At 50.5% G+C, this 21,282-nt stretch overlaps 9 protein-coding genes across 9 annotated transcripts; 2 read left to right on the top strand and 7 right to left on the bottom strand.

The window, feature by feature from the left end:
• Positions 1-268: 268 nt before the first annotated feature.
• Positions 269-1,756, top strand: BDV14DRAFT_201617 (uncharacterized protein; the record flags this gene model as incomplete). The annotated part of the gene is made up of 2 exons (XM_073773803.1): positions 269-803; positions 861-1,756. The coding sequence occupies 2 exons, from the start codon at positions 269-271 to the stop codon at positions 1,754-1,756; spliced, it is 1,431 nt and encodes a 476-aa protein (XP_073626615.1).
• Positions 1,757-2,612: 856 nt separating this feature from the next.
• Positions 2,613-4,397, bottom strand: BDV14DRAFT_201616 (uncharacterized protein; the record flags this gene model as incomplete). Its single annotated transcript, XM_073773802.1, has 6 exons — positions 2,613-3,159; positions 3,221-3,346; positions 3,412-3,570; positions 3,628-3,810; positions 3,870-4,281; positions 4,340-4,397. 6 exons carry the CDS (start codon positions 4,395-4,397, stop codon positions 2,613-2,615), a joined length of 1,485 nt encoding a protein of 494 aa, XP_073626614.1.
• A 4,166-nt stretch (positions 4,398-8,563) lies between these two features.
• On the bottom strand, positions 8,564-8,991 carry BDV14DRAFT_176141 (uncharacterized protein). The gene has a single exon (XM_073769209.1). The coding sequence runs from the start codon at positions 8,857-8,859 to the stop codon at positions 8,647-8,649; it is 213 nt and encodes a 70-aa protein (XP_073626613.1). The 5' UTR covers positions 8,860-8,991; the 3' UTR covers positions 8,564-8,646.
• A 1,153-nt stretch (positions 8,992-10,144) lies between these two features.
• On the top strand, positions 10,145-11,780 carry BDV14DRAFT_209753 (NADH:flavin oxidoreductase/NADH oxidase; the record flags this gene model as incomplete). The annotated part of the gene is made up of 4 exons (XM_073775728.1): positions 10,145-10,275; positions 10,590-10,806; positions 10,860-11,030; positions 11,082-11,780. 4 exons carry the CDS (start codon positions 10,145-10,147, stop codon positions 11,778-11,780), a joined length of 1,218 nt encoding a protein of 405 aa, XP_073626612.1.
• A 371-nt stretch (positions 11,781-12,151) lies between these two features.
• BDV14DRAFT_190765 (cytochrome P450) lies at positions 12,152-13,747 on the bottom strand (the record flags this gene model as incomplete). Its single annotated transcript, XM_073771375.1, has 2 exons — positions 12,152-13,696; positions 13,739-13,747. 2 exons carry the CDS (start codon positions 13,745-13,747, stop codon positions 12,152-12,154), a joined length of 1,554 nt encoding a protein of 517 aa, XP_073626611.1.
• A 155-nt stretch (positions 13,748-13,902) lies between these two features.
• BDV14DRAFT_209751 (uncharacterized protein) lies at positions 13,903-16,070 on the bottom strand. Its single transcript, XM_073775727.1, has 4 exons — positions 15,870-16,070; positions 15,460-15,821; positions 15,103-15,415; positions 13,903-15,052 (listed from the first exon to the last, which is right to left on the bottom strand). Exons 1-4 carry the CDS (start codon positions 15,985-15,987, stop codon positions 14,199-14,201), a joined length of 1,647 nt encoding a protein of 548 aa, XP_073626610.1. The 5' UTR covers positions 15,988-16,070; the 3' UTR covers positions 13,903-14,198.
• A 143-nt stretch (positions 16,071-16,213) lies between these two features.
• On the bottom strand, positions 16,214-16,991 carry BDV14DRAFT_176136 (uncharacterized protein). The gene has a single exon (XM_073769208.1). The coding sequence runs from the start codon at positions 16,689-16,691 to the stop codon at positions 16,500-16,502; it is 192 nt and encodes a 63-aa protein (XP_073626609.1). The 5' UTR covers positions 16,692-16,991; the 3' UTR covers positions 16,214-16,499.
• Positions 16,992-17,374: 383 nt separating this feature from the next.
• BDV14DRAFT_176135 (glutathione S-transferase family protein) lies at positions 17,375-18,388 on the bottom strand. The gene has a single exon (XM_073769207.1). It carries the CDS (start codon positions 18,301-18,303, stop codon positions 17,638-17,640), a length of 666 nt encoding a protein of 221 aa, XP_073626608.1. The 5' UTR covers positions 18,304-18,388; the 3' UTR covers positions 17,375-17,637.
• Positions 18,389-19,100: 712 nt separating this feature from the next.
• BDV14DRAFT_176134 (PAF acetylhydrolase family protein) lies at positions 19,101-20,788 on the bottom strand. The gene has a single exon (XM_073769206.1). It carries the CDS (start codon positions 20,743-20,745, stop codon positions 19,174-19,176), a length of 1,572 nt encoding a protein of 523 aa, XP_073626607.1. The 5' UTR covers positions 20,746-20,788; the 3' UTR covers positions 19,101-19,173.
• Between the last annotated feature and the right edge of the window lie 494 nt (positions 20,789-21,282).

Raw genomic sequence — 21,282 nt, 5'->3', positions numbered from 1 at the left:
GTGGGGCGATCAGCTGGGGCCAAATTAATGAACTCCATCGCTTATCACGACTGCTTTGGGATAGCTTCACAATCGATTGGCGCCCTTTTAGCCCCGTATTCCACAAGTGCGAGCTTGCTGTGCCCCATGCCCGGTAACGAGCTGGGGTAGTGTGATTGCGAGGCGGATTTGATCTTGCCAATGACAACATAAATTCAAAATAGCCTGAACATTATCTTTGTCCACGTTCAGAGCCTGGACATTCGGTGGCAGTCAACCTCGTTTCATGATGGCCCTAATATCACCAACGAACTTGTTAACACTGCACCACACAAGTGCAGACCAGATCAGAGATCTGCAAGACGTACCATCCCGACGATATAACCATGTCAACGACTCATACCCCGACGAACAACCACTACGAATTCCAGATCCAGCAATATTCACCGACCTCCCCGTCGAAGACCAAGGGAATACCCTACCAAGAACAGCACAGTGCGCCACCCATCTAGAAATGCTCGAAGTATTCCACGCCTACCGCAATGAAATCATTGCGTCGCCAGAACTAGATGAAGCATTTAGTATCGCGGCCCAGCCACAGATTAAGTACCGCAAGAAATGGAATGGGCGGGAATTTGTTGCCGAGGCTGTGAGCATTCGCGATCCTGACTTTGAGGAGAGGAGGAAGCAGAAGTGGACTTTTATTTTGAGGATCGCGGCTTTGAGGTTTTGCGAGTGGATTCATGTCATTGATTACCATCTCAAGAACGCGGAATTCAATCCGGATGTGTCTATTCCGAGATATTTACTCCTACCTCCGCTAGGTGAGCTACTCTCTGGATATTGTGTGGGACGAATGGGTCGGGTACTAACGCATCTAGATATCTTGATAATATGGCACGCCTTCCTCCTGAACTGCAACGACTTCAAAAACTACTGCGAAAGAGGGAACCTCAGCCACATTCAAGACATCGAATTCCCCTGGGCCGATATCCACGTCTCAATCGACTCCTCAACCTGGACATACACCCTCCCGGATTCCCACGCAGAGTGGCTATCCAATACCAACATCGCCCCGGAAATAACAACCGCAATAATACAATCAACCTCCTCCTCGCACGAAACAAAAATTCTCCTCTCCAAGTTCGACCACTACAGAGACATCCCCAACGGCAACCACGACCCCCTCTTCCAAACCCTCCGAACCGCAAGATCCTACCAAAGCACAATAACCCAACTAGTCTCGAACGTCGAGCGACAATGTATATTCATCGACAAAATGCACGCTCACCGCTGGATCCGATCCCCCGCCGTCCACGGAACCCTAACCCGCGCCGTGAAGCGATACAACAACTTCCTACACCTCTTCCGTCTCTACCCCTCAACATTCTTTGTCCCCACACTAGACGTAGATCTAGTTTGGCATACGCACCAACTCAGTGCCTCTATCTACCGTTCTTTCGTCGTTGATCGAGTGGGGAAATTCATCAACCACGAGGATAAGATTGGACGAGGAACGCTCGATACCGGGTTTAGTTCTGCCGAGACACTTTATAGATTGAGGTTTGGGGAGCAGTACCGGGTTTGTCTTTGTTGGGGGTGTGAGGGTATACTTGATGCTGTTGAGAACGTGGATGAGGATGATCTTGACGAGGGCAAGGTAGATTTGAATGAGCTGGCACAAGGAGTAGAGAAGAGAGTCCATTATTATCGTGAGATGGAGATTACGAGGTGTCTGGGTGGGCAGTTACCTATATGGAGTCATGGGCTTCGGTAGGATTGCCAAATCATCTCTCCCCGCTTTAACACTTATTTCCTTGGTGCGGTTCGTGCTTCTTCCACCTTAATTCCACCGAGCTAGGCCATACTTAGTGGCTAATATATGCCTTGGGGAGTAGGCATGAAAACCATGACGCCAGTCAGGATGTTCAAGGCGAGCCTTGGGAATGGCCATGGCCGTCGCCGACCACGAGCAAGACTGATGAGCCTCTCCCGTCGTTCGGCTATGATTTTGGGCAAGGCTCAGAGCGTTGATGATGAATGAGTGATACTGATCCCGCCCGCTTTCTAGGCCGGGGTAGTTCGGGGCCTGCTATACAGGTACGCTGAACACAGTAGCGATTATATTAGGAGTGGGTATAACCTCTTATATGGTGAGAAATTAATCTAATACGCGGGGTTTGTAACGATACGTCATGAGTATTCAATGTCTCTCTTCCATCATTATAGATTGAACTTAGTTTTATTTCGAAACATAGGTACTTGTGACGTTATATTTTGATAGACTCATCCGCAAAATGTATTTGTCTTTAAGTCAAAAGCATGAATCTTCAGTATTTTAGTACCTCACCCTTTGTGTAATACTAGTTTTTGATACTATGACTACCGGGTACATCTTGATATAGTATGGTTTAGCCGCTGTTGTACCTTATGTAACAACCTTGATTGCTTCAAATAAGAACCATGCATGATGTTGTGGCTCGAGGGTACGATACTCGTTTTCCCCATACGAAATGACGCGAAGCCATTTATTTTAGAACTGCATTAGAAGGACCTTCCAGACATAGCGACATAAATTCTATACATACAACAACCATAACCATGGTCATTAATGGCACTAGGAAATATTACTATCACCGCACGACCTCCATAACCGTACTCTCCCTCTCCCCAGGCTCCCTCGTATACGGCGGAGGTGGCACATCCTTAGGCTCCTGTTCCACCTCTGTCCTGCGCCCACTACCATCTGTAATTCGTGCAACGGGAGTTGCAGCATGAGAACCACCATGACCAGCACCGGACCGCCCATTCACATTTTCAACAACTACGGACAAACGTCGCGGGCCCTGTGGATTCCTGAACTTCTTGATATTCTTCCTCCTTTTGATTTCCCAGATGACCGCACCAATGACGGCGAGACCACCAACTACACATCCTGCCGCAATGGCGGCAACAGTGCTCTCCGGTAGATGTATCCCTGACCTTCCATCCGGCGTGGGCGACGGTCGGGATCTTGATGTTGGTGTTGGGGTTGGTGTTGGTTGTTGTCCGCACCAGGTTGGGTCATCGTTTGTCAATGTTTGGTCGCGGTAGAGTCTGCGGAGTGAGTCTGTACAGGGTATCGTGAGGGAAGAGGTGATGTCTATTGTGGATGCCCTTGCTAGTTGTGGGACGTCAATGCTGCGATAGCTGTTAGATCTGGGGTTACAGGAGTTTATGAGGGGACGGTGGTGAAACATACGACTTGATTCGGCCGTGTATATCGAGTGTATCTGCTTGTCCCAGAACTGGTAGGGATATATCTGCGTCCATGTCCGTCATGATGTATATTGGCGCTTCTGTCGATCGTAGAGCTGACATGTTTATTCTGGTTTCAGATGTTAGTACATTTGCCCTTCGCCGTGGACTTTTATATCCTGAAAGGCGGCTTACCTCGATATAGACCCCATAGTCAAGAACTGAAGAGCCACGGTCTCCAGCGCGGGAAGATTAAGTTCTAGCTGGTGATTTCTAACAACTAGGTCGAAGCCTTCTCCGTAGCCTGTTGGGTCATCGGTAACGCCGACGGTGCGAAGGCGCGGCAATGAAATACTAGGATACCGAAGTTAGTCTACTTCTGGCGTTATATAGGGCAAGACGTGGACGAACGTTGTTATGCTGCCATTAATGCCGATATACGGCGCCCATTCAAGAGAAGGAAAATTAACAAACGCCTGCGTATCAAGGAGAATGTCTCGGCCTGTTACCCATCCTTCGCCCTCCATATCGCAGTCGATATTACTGCAGACGTGTAAGGTCGAGGAAATGTTTCTAAGGGAACCCATTTTTACGCTATACCCAGCGTCAGATCTAAGAGGCGCCAGCATCGACAACGACGATTAAAAACATACCTCGTCCAAGGCCCCTCCAGCCGCAGAGTTTTAACATCAACCAGCACATCCGCATCAATCTCGCCTTCGACTGAGGACGTGAGGCTCGCACTTCCAATACGCTGCAACTTGGGTAGCCGTACGTCAGGTACCTCATGGAGGCTGATAAATCCGTTAAAAGTCACAACGTCGAGCATTTCAAAAGAGGACATTTTGAGGGGGAACCGGAGATCATCCATGTATATTGAGCCATTGTAGTTGGCCACTCCGTTTAGGGTAAATGGGCCGGTATAGTTTTGGTGTATCTGGATGGGGCCCGTAACGCTGGTGCATCCGACGAGGTGGTCGATATCTGCTTGGCTTCGGACCACCAGGAGCCCGTTGAATGGGTCGGTCTCATACGTCGCGTTTGCTATGCAATCCTGCGCAAGCGCTGTTCATAGACTCCATTAGGTCCGTGGCCACAATACTAGTTGTCATAGAGTATATACCGATTGGTAACAGTGTTGCGATCAGCGCGATTCGCGTAAAAAAATCGTCAAACGTCATAATGTGGTAGGCATAAGCAATAAGCGGTGGATCATGGGGCTCAAGCGCTTTATAATATGCCCAAGAACAAAATTGTTGGTCTTATCTTCGCCGACGGTGAGGCTGAGACACTTTGGTGCCGGGGCATTGGGCAAACACCGTCCCCTCCATACAGACCAGAGGCCAAGAATGGCTTGGCTGAACGATGGCACCCTGCGCTCCTTGGCAGAAGTCCTCGATGTCATGCTTCTCCGATTCCGCTGGCTGTGACGATCGGATTCTAGAACCAGAAGGAATGAAGGAAAGGATGCGCGTTAGCTGAGGAGTGGCTATCATTGCTTGTTTGTTCTCGGTTGTGGTAAGGCTGCGGTTGAGCCCCAACATCCAAGGGACCTGATAACGAGAGTTAGCCCGCACCGCCAGCGCACGATATTACCCTTTTGGGGCATGGTCAGGCTCTGGAAAACGGGGACAGCAGAACAAGCCTCAGCATTTTGTCTAATGCCATGTGACCATGAACGAAGGTCAGTAATGTCAAATATTTTGTTACTGACATTAACATGGGTTGTGCCTTCTCAGGTGTACCAGTCCACTGCACCGTGGACAACGTTGAACATCGCACCTTCCTGAATTATTATCACAATTCCAATCTACACCCAGCATCACCAAAACATTAGCAAGGGTTTCCAGTAGTCAGACGCAGGGCCCCGTTCCGCGCGTTAGCCAAAAGACAGGAAGTACAAAAGGTCATCACTGAGGTTGCGGACGCAACTGGTCCTCGATATCGCACCCTAACCCCCTATTTTACGCATTGCGTTTATCTCAAGTACGTTATATACCTCGTTATCCCCGAGGGAAGCGCCTCGCATCTATTCTGCCCGTTTCTCACGCGGCAGGCGTGATACCAGTAGGGCTGATTTTGCAAATTAACTCTTCTCCTATCGAACCCCCCAACACTGGCCAACTTACACGACACCATCTCGACAGTATTCACAAGGATGGAGGGTCATTTATTTCTTATGTAGACATTACTTAGGCTGTATCACTGACATGTCATTCGTCCTGGTGCCCATATGATCCTCGTGCAGATAGTCTCACAGCACGCCATATCCCCCGTTAGGTCATGTGTCAAGTATGAACGCTTCAGACGTGTTCCGCCGGGTCACAACGTCACAGCGGGCTCCAGGATTCTCAGCCTCCACTGACGACCTGTGCGCCCGAGCGGGTCCGAGAGAAGCTTGATTCCTTGAAGCGAGGGTCCCGCCTTTGTACGGCATGGCGGTTTTCGGGCAGTTGATATATCTATACATAACATTTGGGATATTCAGCGTTGATGCTATACACTCCGTTCTCTATAACAGCTGATATCATCTGTCAATTTCGGTAGAGCTTTGTGGGACTGGAGCCTCTCTCCATACACAGGCTCGCTAATAGGGCCATGCGGGTATCAATAAGCTAATTGAGTTCGTCGCATCACTAAATAGCTTAGCCCATAAACCCGTCCACTATGTCTCAATTGGAAGGAAATCACTCGAATTCGGCTCTAGTGATCCTTCAAGAACTTTGGGTTATGACAATCTTTAGTCGCTGTACTCAATCCAAGAACAGATCCTATCGATCAGCTCTATGCCTCTTCCAGGCCCTTTGGCCTTCTGTCAGTAAGCTGTGTACACCGCCTGAGCAAGGGTTCAGCCAAAATGTGGATCAGACTAGGGCACAATATACCGAGGTAAGTACATTGACGGGCTCGAACCAAGATAAGTTGACCCACTACGCATTATTGCCCGAAAGCCCTGTGGCTGTGACGGCCCACATACAAAAAGGTGATGCGGCGGTAAGATGGGGCAAGTATTCACACCTGCGACCCCCATCTGCTGGACAGTACCCAAGACCACACAAAATCTTGTCAACCAGAACCGAACTACAAACAACAGACCCTTTCTACGCTGGAAACCCTCCAAAAATGTCCACTCTTTCCACTTTTTCAACCCGCCTAGCAGAAGTTGCTCGCCTTTGCTGTTTTGCGCTCTTTTTGTGGGAGGGATTGAAGGCCCATAGCTGTCACAACGTCATTGTATAAATCCTCTGCACAGTCAAGCGTTGCCGGTGGCATCATGAGAAATGATCTGCCGAGAAGGATCGCTTGGTCAAACAGAGGCTCGTCACTGAACAACTGAAGGGTAGTCACAACTAGATCAATATTAATAATCATGGTCCGGCAGGGACAACAACGGGTTAAAATCTTACCAGCTCCAGCCCCCTGTCCTATAATAGTAATATTGTTGGGGTCACTACCAACCCCCGAAATATACCGCCCTATCCACCGCAATGCCACTTGCTGGTCGCGAAGACCATTGTTTGGTTTGTATTTCTCGGTCAAATTCTTTAAGATTAACATAGGCCGTGGCCCTCGGAAGAAGTTTTATTGAGTCACTACCTGTCACATTCCTTTTCAAATCGTGTGTACATTATATGACTATCGCGGATTTACGTCCGTTTAGGTCTTAAACGGTTTTATCCTTCACACAAAACTGGCCTTGCTGGTCTTGTTGACGGGCCTGGTCTTGTCTTGACATGTAGGAGGAGGCTCGACGGCAAAACAGCTATCGCACATCAATCTCGGCGGATGTATGTATTAGCTGCTGCTAGAAAGCAAATTATTGTTTCAGGGCAAGGCAACCACCTAGACTCTTCCCTCGCGCCTACTATCAGTGGCAAGAGAGTTTGAGCGTACCTACATAACAGAGATGGGTTGACATGCCAATCTTTCCCTATTACGTTTTGGCCCCAACAACAGCAGAAATACATATCCAATCGCGATCGATGCAAGGAACACCAAGGAATATCCTTACAGTCCATGATTCGCTCAATAGCAAAGGCTCGGCCACATCATTCCGTCATGATCGGCAACGCTGACAGCCGACTCAACTCTGCTGCTGGGAAGGGGATTCTTCGGACATTTTCATCTCAGCCTTGTTGGATAGGGTCTTGTTGATCTAACAAAGAAATATGTCTTGCAAGGCACCCAGCTGCTTTGACTTGGATGCGCAGTACGACTGGGAGCCCGATCCGGATATATCTGGAATAGGAGTGAGCGGATCATAGCTATTAATGCACCGAAATTTCTGACAATACACAGGTTCTCGTCGGATTTGTTGCGACTGCGTATATCACCTTCACGCTTCTTGTCTTTCGCTATGTAAAATCGTTACCGCTAGATGCCTCTTCGATCAATTTCATCAGCCCACTTGACCGGAGGGTCTTGAGCTGGAAGAAAGAGACTGAATACGCAATTCCTCCGAAATGGGTCTCTGCAGCACGATCTGTAGTTTTTCCCTCTAACCAACCCTGGGTGACAAATGCTAACTATAGTTTCAGTGCGTCCTCTTAATGAGTGACCAACAACTAGTCACAGGCGTCGCCATCCTTGCAAGCGGCTACTCCCAGCTCAAATGCGGAATGTCCATAGACGACTGGAAGATTGTCGTCGACCTCGCCTGGTTCTCGTCTGTCACTCATCTAGCTGCACTCACTTTTATTCGAGTCTACATACAGGACCACACTGGCGTTCTGCATCTCCGGTTGCCGTTGATGTTCGCACTTGTAGCAATGCTCTTCGCTGCACTTTTGCCGACTGGAAATGCGAGATGTTTTGCTAGGACGGTTGCGGCAAGCTGTTGTTTCGACATGAATCTGACAAATGAAAACGAGGTTACACGAATCGAGCAGCTTCTGGGTTATGGGGCGATGACAAAAGTACTTGGTCCGATGGCATTCTCCCAAGCACTACTCGTGGTTATGTTTTTCTCGCAGGTTATCAAGTCGTATCGTCGGAGCAGCAATTTCACTAGAAAGTGGCTACTCGAGAAGCCAGGCACGTTCTGGAAAAAAAGGACAAGGAATCTGGGAAGACGTGCCTACTTCTCAACAGACCTCAAGCAGAAATGGCTTTTGCTACTAAACATCATCTCACTAGCGGCGCTTATTACAATCAAGGCTATTCTCAGCCTGACGGCCTCGATGTTTTGGGATGTAAGTGCTTCTTACACCTGAATAGCGCTAGCCTGCTAATGAATACATATAGCTGCTTTGGCTTTTCATTGCTCTTATATGGGGTACCCTGAGACTTACATTTGATCGCATACAATTGTCACGATCAAGGGCATCGCTTACCAGCGACGGTGAATCGCAGGATAATTCGTGGACCTTTGGCCAGATGGTTCCTGTTATACTCTTGCTCATGCCGCTAATGCATACGGTCGAGATCTACCTAGGTGAGGAATTTTAGTCGACAGAGATCTGCCCTTACGTTGACGCAGTCTACAGACAGCAAGCGACCGAGCAACGCAGACGACAAAATATCCAAGGAGAACACCGTGAATACCATGACTGAACCCGAGGACGAGCACATCAAGCATCTAATCGATCCATCTACATTATCATTCACTCGATCACTCCCAGTCCCGGTCCCACCAGGCGACATAACTCCCACAAACCAAGGCCTAAGCGCAGCAACAACCCTCTACGACGAGAGCCTATACCAAGAACCATGGTTCCAAGACACAATACTCATAACCCTAACGATGTTCCTCGTCAACGCAGGCGTATTCCTCAGCCAGGGCGTCGGGTCACTGGCTATAGACCGTCTAGCAAGACTGGTTCCTTCCGCGCCATTTTGGCTTCAGGCTACGAGTCTTGGTCTATTTCCGCTGATTTATAGTGTTGGTCGGTTTCGTCCTTGCTTATCCCCCTATAGCCGAAGTGGCAGATTCCTTGATTTTGTCCTTGGTCGGAAGGTAATGCACAGGATAAGCAGACTTGCGTGCTGTATGACTATCTTATGTCCTATTTGGGTGAATCTGCCGTCTGTTGAACTCGTTCCGGAGTGGGTTGTTTTGGTTTTGTTGGGTGTGCTTCTGTATATACCGATGGTCGGAATCTGCACTTGGGCGATGGCGAAGTCTTACATGTTACTAAAGTAAGAAGCACGAAAATTAATGAGGACATTTGTGACACCATATCTACACTTGGACTATTGTTAACCTCGGTATCTTGTATTGATATTCCATAGAAGACCAATGATCAGTGTCTGTTATTATAATTGCCGGTCCAACTTTGAATATTCTCTGGTCCATGTTGACCACGGCTGCCAAAGAAGCAGGAATCCCACCAGGTGAAGTAATTGCACTTCCACACACCTCTCAGAGAAAAAAACCAAAAATAGGTATCACAACAATTAAAACTCCCTACCACGCACCCCCCGAAACCCAGTAACGTGCCAAACACCCACGGCACCAACAATCCACATCTCCCTTTTCCCAAACACCATATTAACAGCCATGTAGCGTTTCCCACCGACCCTTATACTCCCCAGCGCCTCCCCAGTCCTGGGATCCAAAATATCCACGCCGTTCCCTGTGCCCGCGAATATCCACCCTCCCTTGCTAACCCGAACGCCGTCGTACATGAATGAGATTGGGACGCTGAGGTGCCGACCGGGACCGGTTAGTGCACCGGGGTATGATTAACTGAGTTTCGAGTTGGTCAACCTAACACAATTTGTAAGACAGGTAACTTCATTGCCATCCCTCATTACCTAAGATACAGCATCTTCAAAGTTCACCTACCACTATCATTCTTAGCCGGTTTCCTGCAACGCCACTCTAGCTGCAGGAAATGTTCTAGACGGCATTGGTACTTCCGGACTATGGGGCTGTCAGTAGTATGTAGCACCATAGCTGAGAGGATTATCATTAAAGTGGACTTGAATGTTCACTAAATCCCTGAATTTGGGGGGCTGTGGTTCCTTTGGTGATCGCCGAATCCCTCCAACTAATTTGGAAAACCACATCGATAAACAGACTGCGCTGTGCCTACTTCCTGACGATGTAAGAACAAGGTTTGATGCCCTCATGTGAATCCAATCATAGACTCCAGGTCAGGCACGGCGTGATAAAAGGTGCATATAGAGTGATTCGGAATTACCCATTAGGGTACACCCCTGCCCTTGCATTATTAATACCACATTAGTAATTCCATCTCATTGTTCTCATCCTCTACCATAGTTATTAATTATATTGTCCTGGTCCCTGGGTGTGTAATTCCTGACTTCCAACTTAAATTTCTGATATTTTGCAAGCTCTTTCCTGGCAATCATGACAATAGAAGTCCTCGACAATGTCGCCGCACTAAGCATATCCTACTACACCCCAGCCCAAATCCCCCCCCCACCTCTGGAACCCTCCTCTCAGGCTCAACCAAGCTCTTCACCCCCCTCAAAATCCGAGGCCTAACACCCCCAAACCGCCTCTTCCTCGCACCCCTATGCCAATACTCCGCAAAAGACGGCTACGCAACCGACTGGCACCTGACGCATCTAGGCGGGATCCTCCAGCGCGGGCCAGGCCTAGCAATCATGGAGTCAACCGCCGTGCAAAAAATAGGCCGCATCACGCCATCACGCCGCAGGACCTAGGCCTGTAGGAAGATGGTCAAATTGAACCGCTAAAGCGGATCACGGAGTTCGCGCACGGTCAAGGCCAAAGGATTGCCATTCAGCTAGCGCACGCAGGGAGGAAGGGCAGTGCTGTTGCGCCCTGGCTGAGTGTGAATGCAGTTGCAGCTGAGAGTGTTGGCGGATGGCCCTCTGAAATCGTTGGCCCCTCGCCAATCCCACACGAGGAGTGAATCAATCCCATTCCCAAGGAGTTAACTCGTGCGGACATTCAGCTATTATTATCGGATTTTGGAAGCGCTGCGAAGAGAGCCGTCCGGGTTAATTTCGATGCCATTGAGATTCATTCCGCACATGGGTATCTCTTGCATCAGTTCTTGAGTCCCGTTGCAAACCACCGCACCGACGAATATGGTGGTAGTTTTGAGAACCGAGTTAGGCTGCTCTTTAAGGTGTGCGATAGTATCCGGGCCAATATACCCTCTGAAATGCCGCTATTGGTCCGCATTAGCGCCACCGACTGGTTTGAATTCGACCATGATCTGAAGAAGGAATTCCCTGAAAGCTGGACTGTTGAGGAGTCGCTTCGTCTCGCTCCTCTGCTAGCTGATTACGGTATTGATCTGGTGGACGTGAGCTCTGTTGGTATTCATGCCAAGTCAGCTATAGCAATCAAGCCAGGCCCAGCATACCAGGTACATCTAGCGCAGGAGGTCAAAAAAGTCGTCGGCGATAGGCTCTTGGTCACGGCAGTTGGTGGCATCAAGACGGGGGCTCTGGCGGAGCAGGTGGTTCAGTCTGGGATCGATGCTGTGCAAGCTGGAAGATGGTTCCAGCAAAATCCAGGGTTGGTAAGGGCTTTTGCGAATGAGCTTGGTGTAAAGGTTAGGATGGCTACGCAGATCGATTGGAGCTTCGAGGGTCGCGGGAAGGGCGTAGGTAAAGGATAGTCCATGGTCAATAACGCCTCGGCGTGATGAGCCTTCCCCCTACCGGTTGCCATGAGTGGGACTTGTAGCTTTCTTAAGAGAAAATCAACATGATCTCCTGCAATCCTGGCCTCGGCATGTATAGCAGAAAGTAGGGTTCAGCACACCGAGAGCAAATTTCCCCACTGCCGTATGCCTTCGGATACTGCTGGTCCTTGTGGGCGCCATATTCCTGGGCCTCGCCCAAGGTACATATACTTGTGAATCGGCAATGAAGGAGATATCCTATACTACAAGATCTCAGCTTTAGATGCATCATAAAATTGAGCTAGGGCTCTGGTCGAACTGCTATATCATGACACCACTCCATTTGAATACAAATCTATTCCCGTCTAGACAGCAACAACTTCATTCCCCTCCACCCCAGCAACCCCCCTCTCCCTCCTCCAAATCTTCAACGGCATCTCCCCAACAAGCAAATTAAACGCCTCAAACCTCTCCAACTTCCACTCCTTATATGGCAGCACAAAATCATACCGATGCACAATACTAGCGAGGACAACAACCTGCTCAAGGTAAGATATATTCCGCCCAAGACACCCCCTGGCCCCCGCCGAAAACGGAATGAAGTATGGCTCCATGCGCTTGCGATATTCTTCATCAAGCCACCGCTCAGGCTTGAATGATTCGGGGTCTGGGAAGATGTGCGGGTCTCGGTGCGTCGCGTAGATTGTCATGCTTATGGATGTGTCTCCTGGTATCCACTCGCCCATTATTTGGGCTCCTTCGGGCGGTGTTCGGCGTGGTAGACCGGCGGAAGTTGGGGGTTGGATGCGGAGAGACTCGTCTATGCAGGCGCGGAGGTAGGGGAGGTCTTTAACTTTGTCGTAGGGGGCTACGATGTCTTCTTCGTCGAGGACGGGATCGAGTTCTTCGCGCAGTTTGACGAGGCATGGAGGGTTGACAAGGAGGAATTCAAGGACTTGAGTAAGCGCGATAGCAGTTGTATCGGAGCCCGCGTTGATGATAGCGCCAACCTCTGCAATGATCTCGCCCCATTCGAGGTTATTCGGGTGGCCCTGCTTATCTGTCCAGAGTGAAGAGAAGAAGTCGTCTAGTTGTTCGCCGGCAAGAGAGCGGTTTAGTCGCGTTTTCGCTTGATGCCAGACGATGTCGCCCCAGGGCTCGCCATCTTTAAACGCTTTGCGGTATTTTGGGTGCAACTTCGCTAGCTTGACTAGCCAGGGGTAGTGCGCGTAGTCCCAGACCCAGACGCACTGGGCCCTGACCGTCTGATCGCGCGAGTGGCGGTACCGCGCGGAATAGTTAGTGCCGTCCATTTTCTGGGCTGTGACATTGTCGGTTCCCGTATCGAGGAGGTCCATTCTCGATGAGAGTGCGATGTTGTTGATCGCTTCGATCGTGAACAAGTTAACCCACCAGCCCCAGTCCATAGTAACGTCCATTGGATCTGGTATGGTGTGGTCTGGTTTCATGGGCTCGGTACAGTGGGCGTCCATGGCATTGAGGAGGCGCTGGGTGCTTGTAACGACCTTGTGTTCCCATCTCTCCAGGTGCTTGATTGCAAAGGCCGCAGACAGCGCCTTGCGCTTCCTGGAGTGGTCTCCCTTGTCCACAACGTCGAACAGCTGTCTGTGGGAGCCACTAACAAGCACATAGCTGAGGTCTTTGATGACTTTGGTGCCGTGACCGTATATATCCTTTACGGCGCGAATGTCACCGAACGACAGTGCGTTGGGTCCAGTACGGAGGATTGGCGACTTTTTGTGAGCCTCATATAGATCTCGCGAGCGGTACCCGCCGGAGGTCAACCAGATGTGTCGCATGTCGGTAAAGCCGGACCATGGTGAGAATCCGGGATATTTGCGTAGCCCTTTGCGGTCACGGAAGTAATTGAAAACAGGAAGGACGAAGAGCTAGGTGATAGCAATCAAGGCAGAAGCGCCAAAGGTGATTACTGCGAACATGATGGATGAGAATTGTTGTTTGACTCTTGTTCCGACTCTGTCATGGGCGATCACCAGACATCTTTATACCCCAGACTCTTTCCCAAGCCATGATATACAAAGTTCCCTCTTCCCCGCGATCTGCAGTGCAATCGAGTGTCTCCACCTTCCGCAACGGGAAGTTTTCCTCATTGGGATGAATCACGAGTCATCAAGGGACCAGAACAGCGACACGTCTGCGTTATCATGAGGCGTGAACGAACAGATGGGCATAGGTCTTTGCAGGATTGATGTGCTACCCTGCAGAAAAGGGCAAGATTCCCCGCACAAAATCTGAGACTGGCCACTTCCAGGCTGTCGCTGCCTGACAAACTCCGAGAAGATGAGTCGCAGAATGAAGTCAACCCACGGGGGTAAATTCACTAATTCGACAGCAAGGGAGATTGGTCGCCGATCCTGGCCTAGATGGCTACTATGTCTCCAGTTGATGTGTCCATGCAGCCCGCAACGCGGCAACAGTGGTACGCGTCGGCCAAGCATATTCATACTCAAGCACATACAAGAGCTGGAGGAGAGCATCCTGCTCTGCGGGTTCGGTAAAGTACTCTCCACAAACGGCAATCCCAACCATGGCCGTTATCATGGCAGATAGACATTGCTTGTTAGAAAGTGCCAAGCCGCACAGTCGCCGCGTGATACTTCGCAGCTCAACTGCAAGAGTATAGTTCCGCGACATAGCACCAGTGCCTAATCGCGAAGTGGTGGTTGGACCCGATACTGCGAGGAGTATTCTGCCTAGTTCGACGTGCTGCGCTCCTGCGACCTGGCATGCGTTGGTGTACCATATCTCAGGAAAGAACCGGCCGTTCTCAGGATCTCGCTCCCGGTAGTATATTGGTCGTAGCGGTGCAGGTCTTTGATCTCTCCATCTCTCTTCTACTGCTTTCAGACGGTTCCATTTCTGAACTTTATCTTGGGTCGTCGAAAAGTGGTTTTCGTTGAAACATAATGTAAGTAGATCGGCAACCCAGACCAAAATACGGTTCGTACGGATGAAGCCGTTGTGGGGGTCGTACAGACTGTAGTCATTGTGGGGTGAGATTGGAAGGCGAAACGGACGCTGGTAGAGGAATACGGTCCATATTTCCTGTCGCAGAGCGGCGAGACAAGCGGAGTGGCGAAGCGAGACTGATGGCGTGATGTGCACGCTGCTGTCTCGTGGTGGGCCGCCAATACTCTGGTAAGCGTAAAACGACTCATCCTTTTGTGTGTTGACAATAAAATGGATAGCATTGCGATATGCCTCGGAAGGGCCGGTTGCGGGTGCTTGTGTATCCAATCAGATTAATCAAATAAAGAAAGTGAGAGGTGCGTACCATCAATTTGTTCGTAGAATCGGAGAATGGTAGCTGCCGCCAAGACGTCCTCGTTGTACATCTCTTTCGGGTCCTTCGATATCTCGATCAGATGTGCTATGCAGATGTCATGATAACGGATGGCTGTTTCCGGGCTCAGGCCAGGTAACGCGAGTCCGTCCATAGACGGAGTTCCAGGCTCGCCCCTGCAATGTGCCAAGCGAAGAAGATGCCCTGCCGACGCAGTGTAGACGGCGTAGCGGAGGACTGGACATAAGATCGCCCGCTCCGGCACGAGAATAGTGAAATGGCGGTCCATGTCGCTTGTGTCGAACTGGCCTCGTTAGCTTAGTTCAAACTGACTATGAGACAATTTACCAGTGGTCCAAGATTTTCAATAAAGTGTCGCAACAAGCAAGCTTCCTGAAAGTCCAAATACGATAAATCGGAGTAAGTCTCTGAGAAGCCACAGAGCGGTCCTGGCAGATATCGATATCGCGATGCTATCCCAGGATCTCGCGATACTGGCTGCACTGGCTGCGCATTTGCTTCAACACGCCCTCGCGGTGGTTGTGTTGAGCTAATGGTTGCGGGTGAAGCTGACTTTGTCGGAGAAGAGGGCCCATTGCTGGACCGCTGATGCGATTTCGTCCCTTGTGCTTTTGCCGCTTGATTGTTGCTGCCGGTGTCGGTAGACGACGCTGCCACTCGCGGTGTCATGTCGACATACGTCAAGCGACCTGAACCCGTCAGCATCTAGTAGCCTTCGGCGATCCAAATCAACTAACGCTTCCTCCTCGAATTCACCCATTTCTGATCGGGCGCAAAGTCGAAAGTCTGCTTCGGGCGGGGCGCAGACTTGAATCTGATCTTGGAGCCCGGAGGCTCAGATGGCTTATCTGACATTTGGCAGGTGCAAACAACATGCCTTTTCAGTTTTTGGTGCTGTCGAGCTCTTATGCTGGAGATATGGTTGTCGCCAGAGATTGTTGCTGGGTGGAAGTTGTTGCTGTGTTGAGTGGAGTTTGGGGAAGCTGGTCATGCGGGGATGCTGCCTGCAATTTAAGGCATAAGATAACTATACAGAAGATGTCCAGGGTAGCTTCTCTCTGCTAGCTGCGCTCGTGATTCAGAAAGAGAAAGGAACTGATTCTTAGACTACTTTTCGTTGCGCTCTGCAAAACTGGCTCTTTCCTTGATCGCTTTGATCTCGTCAACTCCAATAGTCTCTCATGTGAGACTCCCTTCTCTCACATCAACAACACAGCGTATAACTACCCAGCCTCTCATTCTTCACTTCCTCGAGGTCAAGTCTGCTTCTCCCACTTCTCTACACCTCTCTCAGATTCTACATCTTTCCTCTCGTCATCTCTGACATCGACTCATCTTTCTACCTTCTTCCACCTTCCACCCATCACTCAACACTCCATACCATACCACATCTCGAATCCATAACACACCACACCGAACGACGATTCATCTCTTACCTCCCATCTCAACAACCGATCCACAATCAAAAACATATCGCACAACCAAGAACAAGATGCCCATGACCTGGACCCCCGAGGCAAACGCCCAGGTACTTCCCTCCTTCCTCTCTGTCTCTCCATCCACCCTTACCCAATTTCCAACAGGGAAGACTAACAAGTCCCTATTGAAAACGACTAGCTCCTCCTTGGCATATTGGACCAAATCAAAGACCAAGGGCTCAAAATCAACAATGCCAAACTAGCCGAGTATATGGGGCCCGGTTCGTTCTTTCCTTCCTGCCTTCACCCTTGACCCTCCACACCAAAGCCGCAAAGACTAATTCCTTTGTTTCATGTGAGGCAGAATGCTCCATCCGCGCCGTCGACCAACAAGTCCAGAAATTGAAGAAGCAGGCTGGTTCGGGTCTTTCTGACTCCTCTGTCGCCGGAAGTGCGGGTGCTGGTGCTGGTGCTAATACTGGCGCGGGAGACAGGGGTGGTTCTGCGGCAGGGCCGCCTACCAAGACACCTACTAAGCGACGCGCTGCGGGATCCAAGACCGGGACGCCTAGGAAGAGGGGGAAGAAGCAGGCTACAGCTGGTGGTGAGAATGGCACTGCAGCCAATGGAGATGGCGACGGTATTGGTGTTAGTGCTGGCGGGGACAACGGGGATGCGGCCGGTGGTAGTCAAGCTGTCGATGGCAATGTGGCTGGAGAGGTTGGGGATCGTGATGAGGAGGTTTAGGAGGTGTCAAGTGGTTTTGCATGTTCAGCGACGGACAGAGGTCATATTATGGCCCTGTTGGTTTTGGGGGACTTCGGGCTTGGTATTTGGGGTTTCAGTGACCTCTGAATCAAGATAGCGCTAGTATAGCATGGGTAGGCGGATGATGGGCGTATTGGCGATGAGCATTGCATATTCAGCTTTCAAGAATCGGCGTTGGAAATCTATGATGGACTCTCGTTTCGTGCAATTACTCGTGCGCATCGCATCTTGAATGGAGAATCTATTTCGTCCTTGGCTCTGCTGCTCCCTTCTATTACAAGTCATTAAAGGGTGCAGCCACCCATATCTATATCAGTCTCTAGACAAGCGGCTTCGTCGGCGACTCAGCGCCCAATGCAAGCCCCAACCCGGGATCTCCCTTCTCCATAGCGCGCTTATACGCATCCCTCTCTCCAACTCGTCCCAGGTACTTCACAAGATTGGGATACTTCGCCAGACTGAACTGCGTAAAGTACCGACCTGTCGTGAGGGGGAAAACAGTCATAACATCCGCAGCCGTGAACTCGTCACCCGCAAGCCACGTGTTGTCCTTTAGTCGGTCGTTCAGGCATTTTAGACACTTTTCGCGGCGGTCGGCGCTCATCTGAACCGTCGGGTTGCTGCTATCAACGCCCGCAAATTTGAGTATCATGCTTCGGAGGACAGTTGGTGTGAGCGTGCCATTGGAGTAATGGAACCAGTATAGAAAGTCCGCGTAGTTGGGATGCGAAGGGGGGAGGAAGAGCTTTCCGCCGCCGTGCTTCTGCGCAATGTACTCAACGCAAGCGGATGTTTCGGCGAGAATAAGGTCGCCGTCTTGAATGACCGGTGCGGAACCTTGTGGGTGTAGATTCTTCAACTCGGGGGGCGCGAGGAGGGGAGAGCGGTCGTAGGATTTCAGTTCGTAGGGGATACCGAGTTCTTCGCAGAGCCAGATGACGCGCTCGGAGGTTGAGACACGAAGGTGGTGGATCGTCAGTACCATTTTAGCAATTTTGGGGAAATGTTATATGCAATTGAGTGCAATCGAAGTAATGGTGCATGAACACGATCTGCGCAGCGAGGGGTGAAGCTTTATAGGCGAGGGGAAATGACGTCGATTGGATCCCGAGGGCCGATCAAAGGTCCTCGTCCTCCATCCGCCGGGTCGGTGTCTGATTCTGACTGAAGTGGCCTGACTCGACGGAGCATGACTGGAACAGAAGCCGAACGGTCAACGGATGTCCGCTTTCTTCATTGAATATGTTCTATGAGTGGTTGTGTTGGAAGTAAATCCACAGTCGGTGGAGCGGGCCTGGGCGGATGCTCCCCTCCGCTACAGTGCATAAAGCTTATTCAGGACTGCATAATAGTTGTATAGAAACAGGACAACAATAGAGTGGATAGACCGATTCCGAGACCGTATTTATTACGCCGAGGGGACAATTGGCTTGTCCGAGCTAGTAATGTAGAAGTGTTGCTATACATCATGAGGATCAGGAGAGAAGGTGGAAATCGTGGCGGAGAGTTGTGCTAAGGAAGTAGGGGCCTTTGTTGATTTGAGGAGAAGGAGCTATCCAGATAGCTACACTTACGGAGGGAACAGCCAATGTTGGCGTTAAGGATGGTGCGACCTAGAGCTTGTGACCCAGAGGGAAGGAACGACCGAGGATTTGCAATCCAGCGGAAGGAACGACTGGTTATCCTCATGAGGAAGGAGCGATCTACTAGGCTGTGTCTTGTACTAACACTTCTTCATCGCCTAGGTACGTTGGGATTCGATCTGATTTAATAATAACGAACGTTTCTAGTATTCAAACTGCTGTACATACCGGTTCAATCAGCTAAGAATAAACAATACCCTTCTCAAGAATCATCACAGCGTAGGCTCCTTCTGGCTATCCGGCGTGACATGCACCTCCCAGAGCCTCGCCAGTTCCGTGGGGAACTCTTCCTTTCTCTTCTCAGTAATCCACTCGTTATACTGTGGATGCGTCACAGCCTCAGCAAGGATACCCCTCCGCTTTCCATCTTTAACGAATAACGAGAAATCATCAGCCACATGGACATACTCTTTCAGCGCCTCCTTGACGTCAAGCGTCGCGCCAGTCGTCCAGCTAAGCAGCAGTGGTTCTAAAAGGGGGGCGTCTGTTACGCTGGGGTGGGATGTTCCAACGCTTGTCAGGAACCAGGATGGTGCGGGAATGCCTCGGACGAGATCCTTGACGGTGTCAAAGTGCGGGCGGCCGTAGAAGGGGCTCATCATGCGGGACCAGGAGTTGGAGTGCACGACTAGGATGGGTACGGTGGCGTTGGGGTTGAGTGGGCCGCTCGATTTACCGGGGTCAAGGATGATACCGGCGACGGGTGAAGTAGACTTCAAGGTAGTGAGAGCTTGAAGTGCGCCTGTGGCGCCGTATGAGTGACCGCCTATAGTAAGCATGTCGAGGTCCAGACGGCCAGTCCAGTCGGGGAATGTATCGACAGGGTCACGGGTATTCGGGACAGTATGACCATCGTTTATCAACCGGAGCACCTCGACGGCAGCCAGCATCTCCGCATCACGGAAAGCGAGCTGGGCGCGCTTGAACTCCGGTGTATCCAGCTCCTCCTGGAGGTCGGAGGATCGCAGCGGAAGGACTTTACGGCCAGACGAGTCGGCGGAGGTCTTGATAAACGAACCAGGACCGCTCCCATCACGGTGCTCAATAGCAACAACCACATGACCCCGACTAGCCAACTCGCCCAGAAAGTTGGTATAGTCGGTCCGCGAACTAGCCATACCATGCGAGAAGACCATCACAGGAAATCCTTCAATATCCTTCTCACTGCTAAGCAGCGGAGCATCAACCTCAGCAGGAATCGTAATCGGTCCACCAATAGCCCAAAGACCAAAAGTAAAAATAGGCCGTATAAGGAAATTGTCGACATGTGCCAAACGCGCATACCCCTGGGCCTTGACGCTAACAGGGCGCGGAATCCAGGGATACCGGGCCTTGCGCGAGCGGAACTTCAGGTCGGTCGGGTAGTAAATCGTAGCAAGCAGCGTTTCGACCTCGAATGCCGGCTTCCCAGTTTCCTTCAAGATACCATCCGCGACATGCTGAGGCCCGCCGTCAAGGGGAACCTCGATATCAACAGCACCAACGCCATGCGGCCCCGTGTAAGCCGGTAGCGGGGAAGCAAAAAGCGGCGAGCCGCGGATAATGCAATAAAACACATATAGCACAAAAGCAAGTAACAATCCCCGACGCCAGGTAAATCGTGGTCTGAATCGTCGCGAACCAGTCAGCCATTTTGGCTGCGGTGCGTTGCGTTCGGTGTTATCCTGCGGTGAACCCATGGCGAGAGGTAAGTCTGGCGAGTTGTCGAGGTCGTCGTCGCTGCCCATGAGCGATTCCAGCTCTAGAGCCTCGCCCTGTACTAGTCGCGTCCCGGGTATCCTCATTGGTGACGTTATCCTGGCGTAGATAGTGGGAACAGGGACGCTGGAAGCCTCGATGTTGCGATCGAGATGCGTCGATGCGATCGTCTATGACGCATGCGACCACGACTCCGCGGCTCCACTGACCTTTATTCTGCACCCATTTGATTGCCACTATGCTAGATACAGACGACACCATTCCTAGTGAGTACTAGTACCCCTTGACATAACTCTCATTATAGCCAACTTTATCGCCGGCTGGGATACGGACAGGACATGGACTACCTACAGGACCTGAACAGGGTAATAATGCTCTGGAAATGTGTAAATGTATGCCACGGCAAATCTCCGCTTTCTAAAAGATGAATATAGTCCCGAACTTCTATGTTTATGCCGGTATGGTCTCACGACGAGATTGCCGGATCGGTCAAAAATATATATACATTTCTTCACCCGAACGTCAACAATGAAAACGCATGTCAACCTCTCAGGAAATGGTCAATCACTGCTTAGTTTCTCACGCTTCCTCAGTGTAATATACAGGAAATTAGCTTAGCGGAC

The sequence above is a fragment of the Aspergillus stella-maris genome (genome assembly GCF_047715825.1).
Source record: "Aspergillus stella-maris strain CBS 113639 unplaced genomic scaffold BDV14scaffold_39, whole genome shotgun sequence".
NCBI classification, from domain to species: domain Eukaryota; kingdom Fungi; phylum Ascomycota; class Eurotiomycetes; order Eurotiales; family Aspergillaceae; genus Aspergillus; species Aspergillus stella-maris.
Note: the sequence above shows the minus strand (reverse complement) of the source record. Positions and strands in the feature narration are given on the sequence as shown.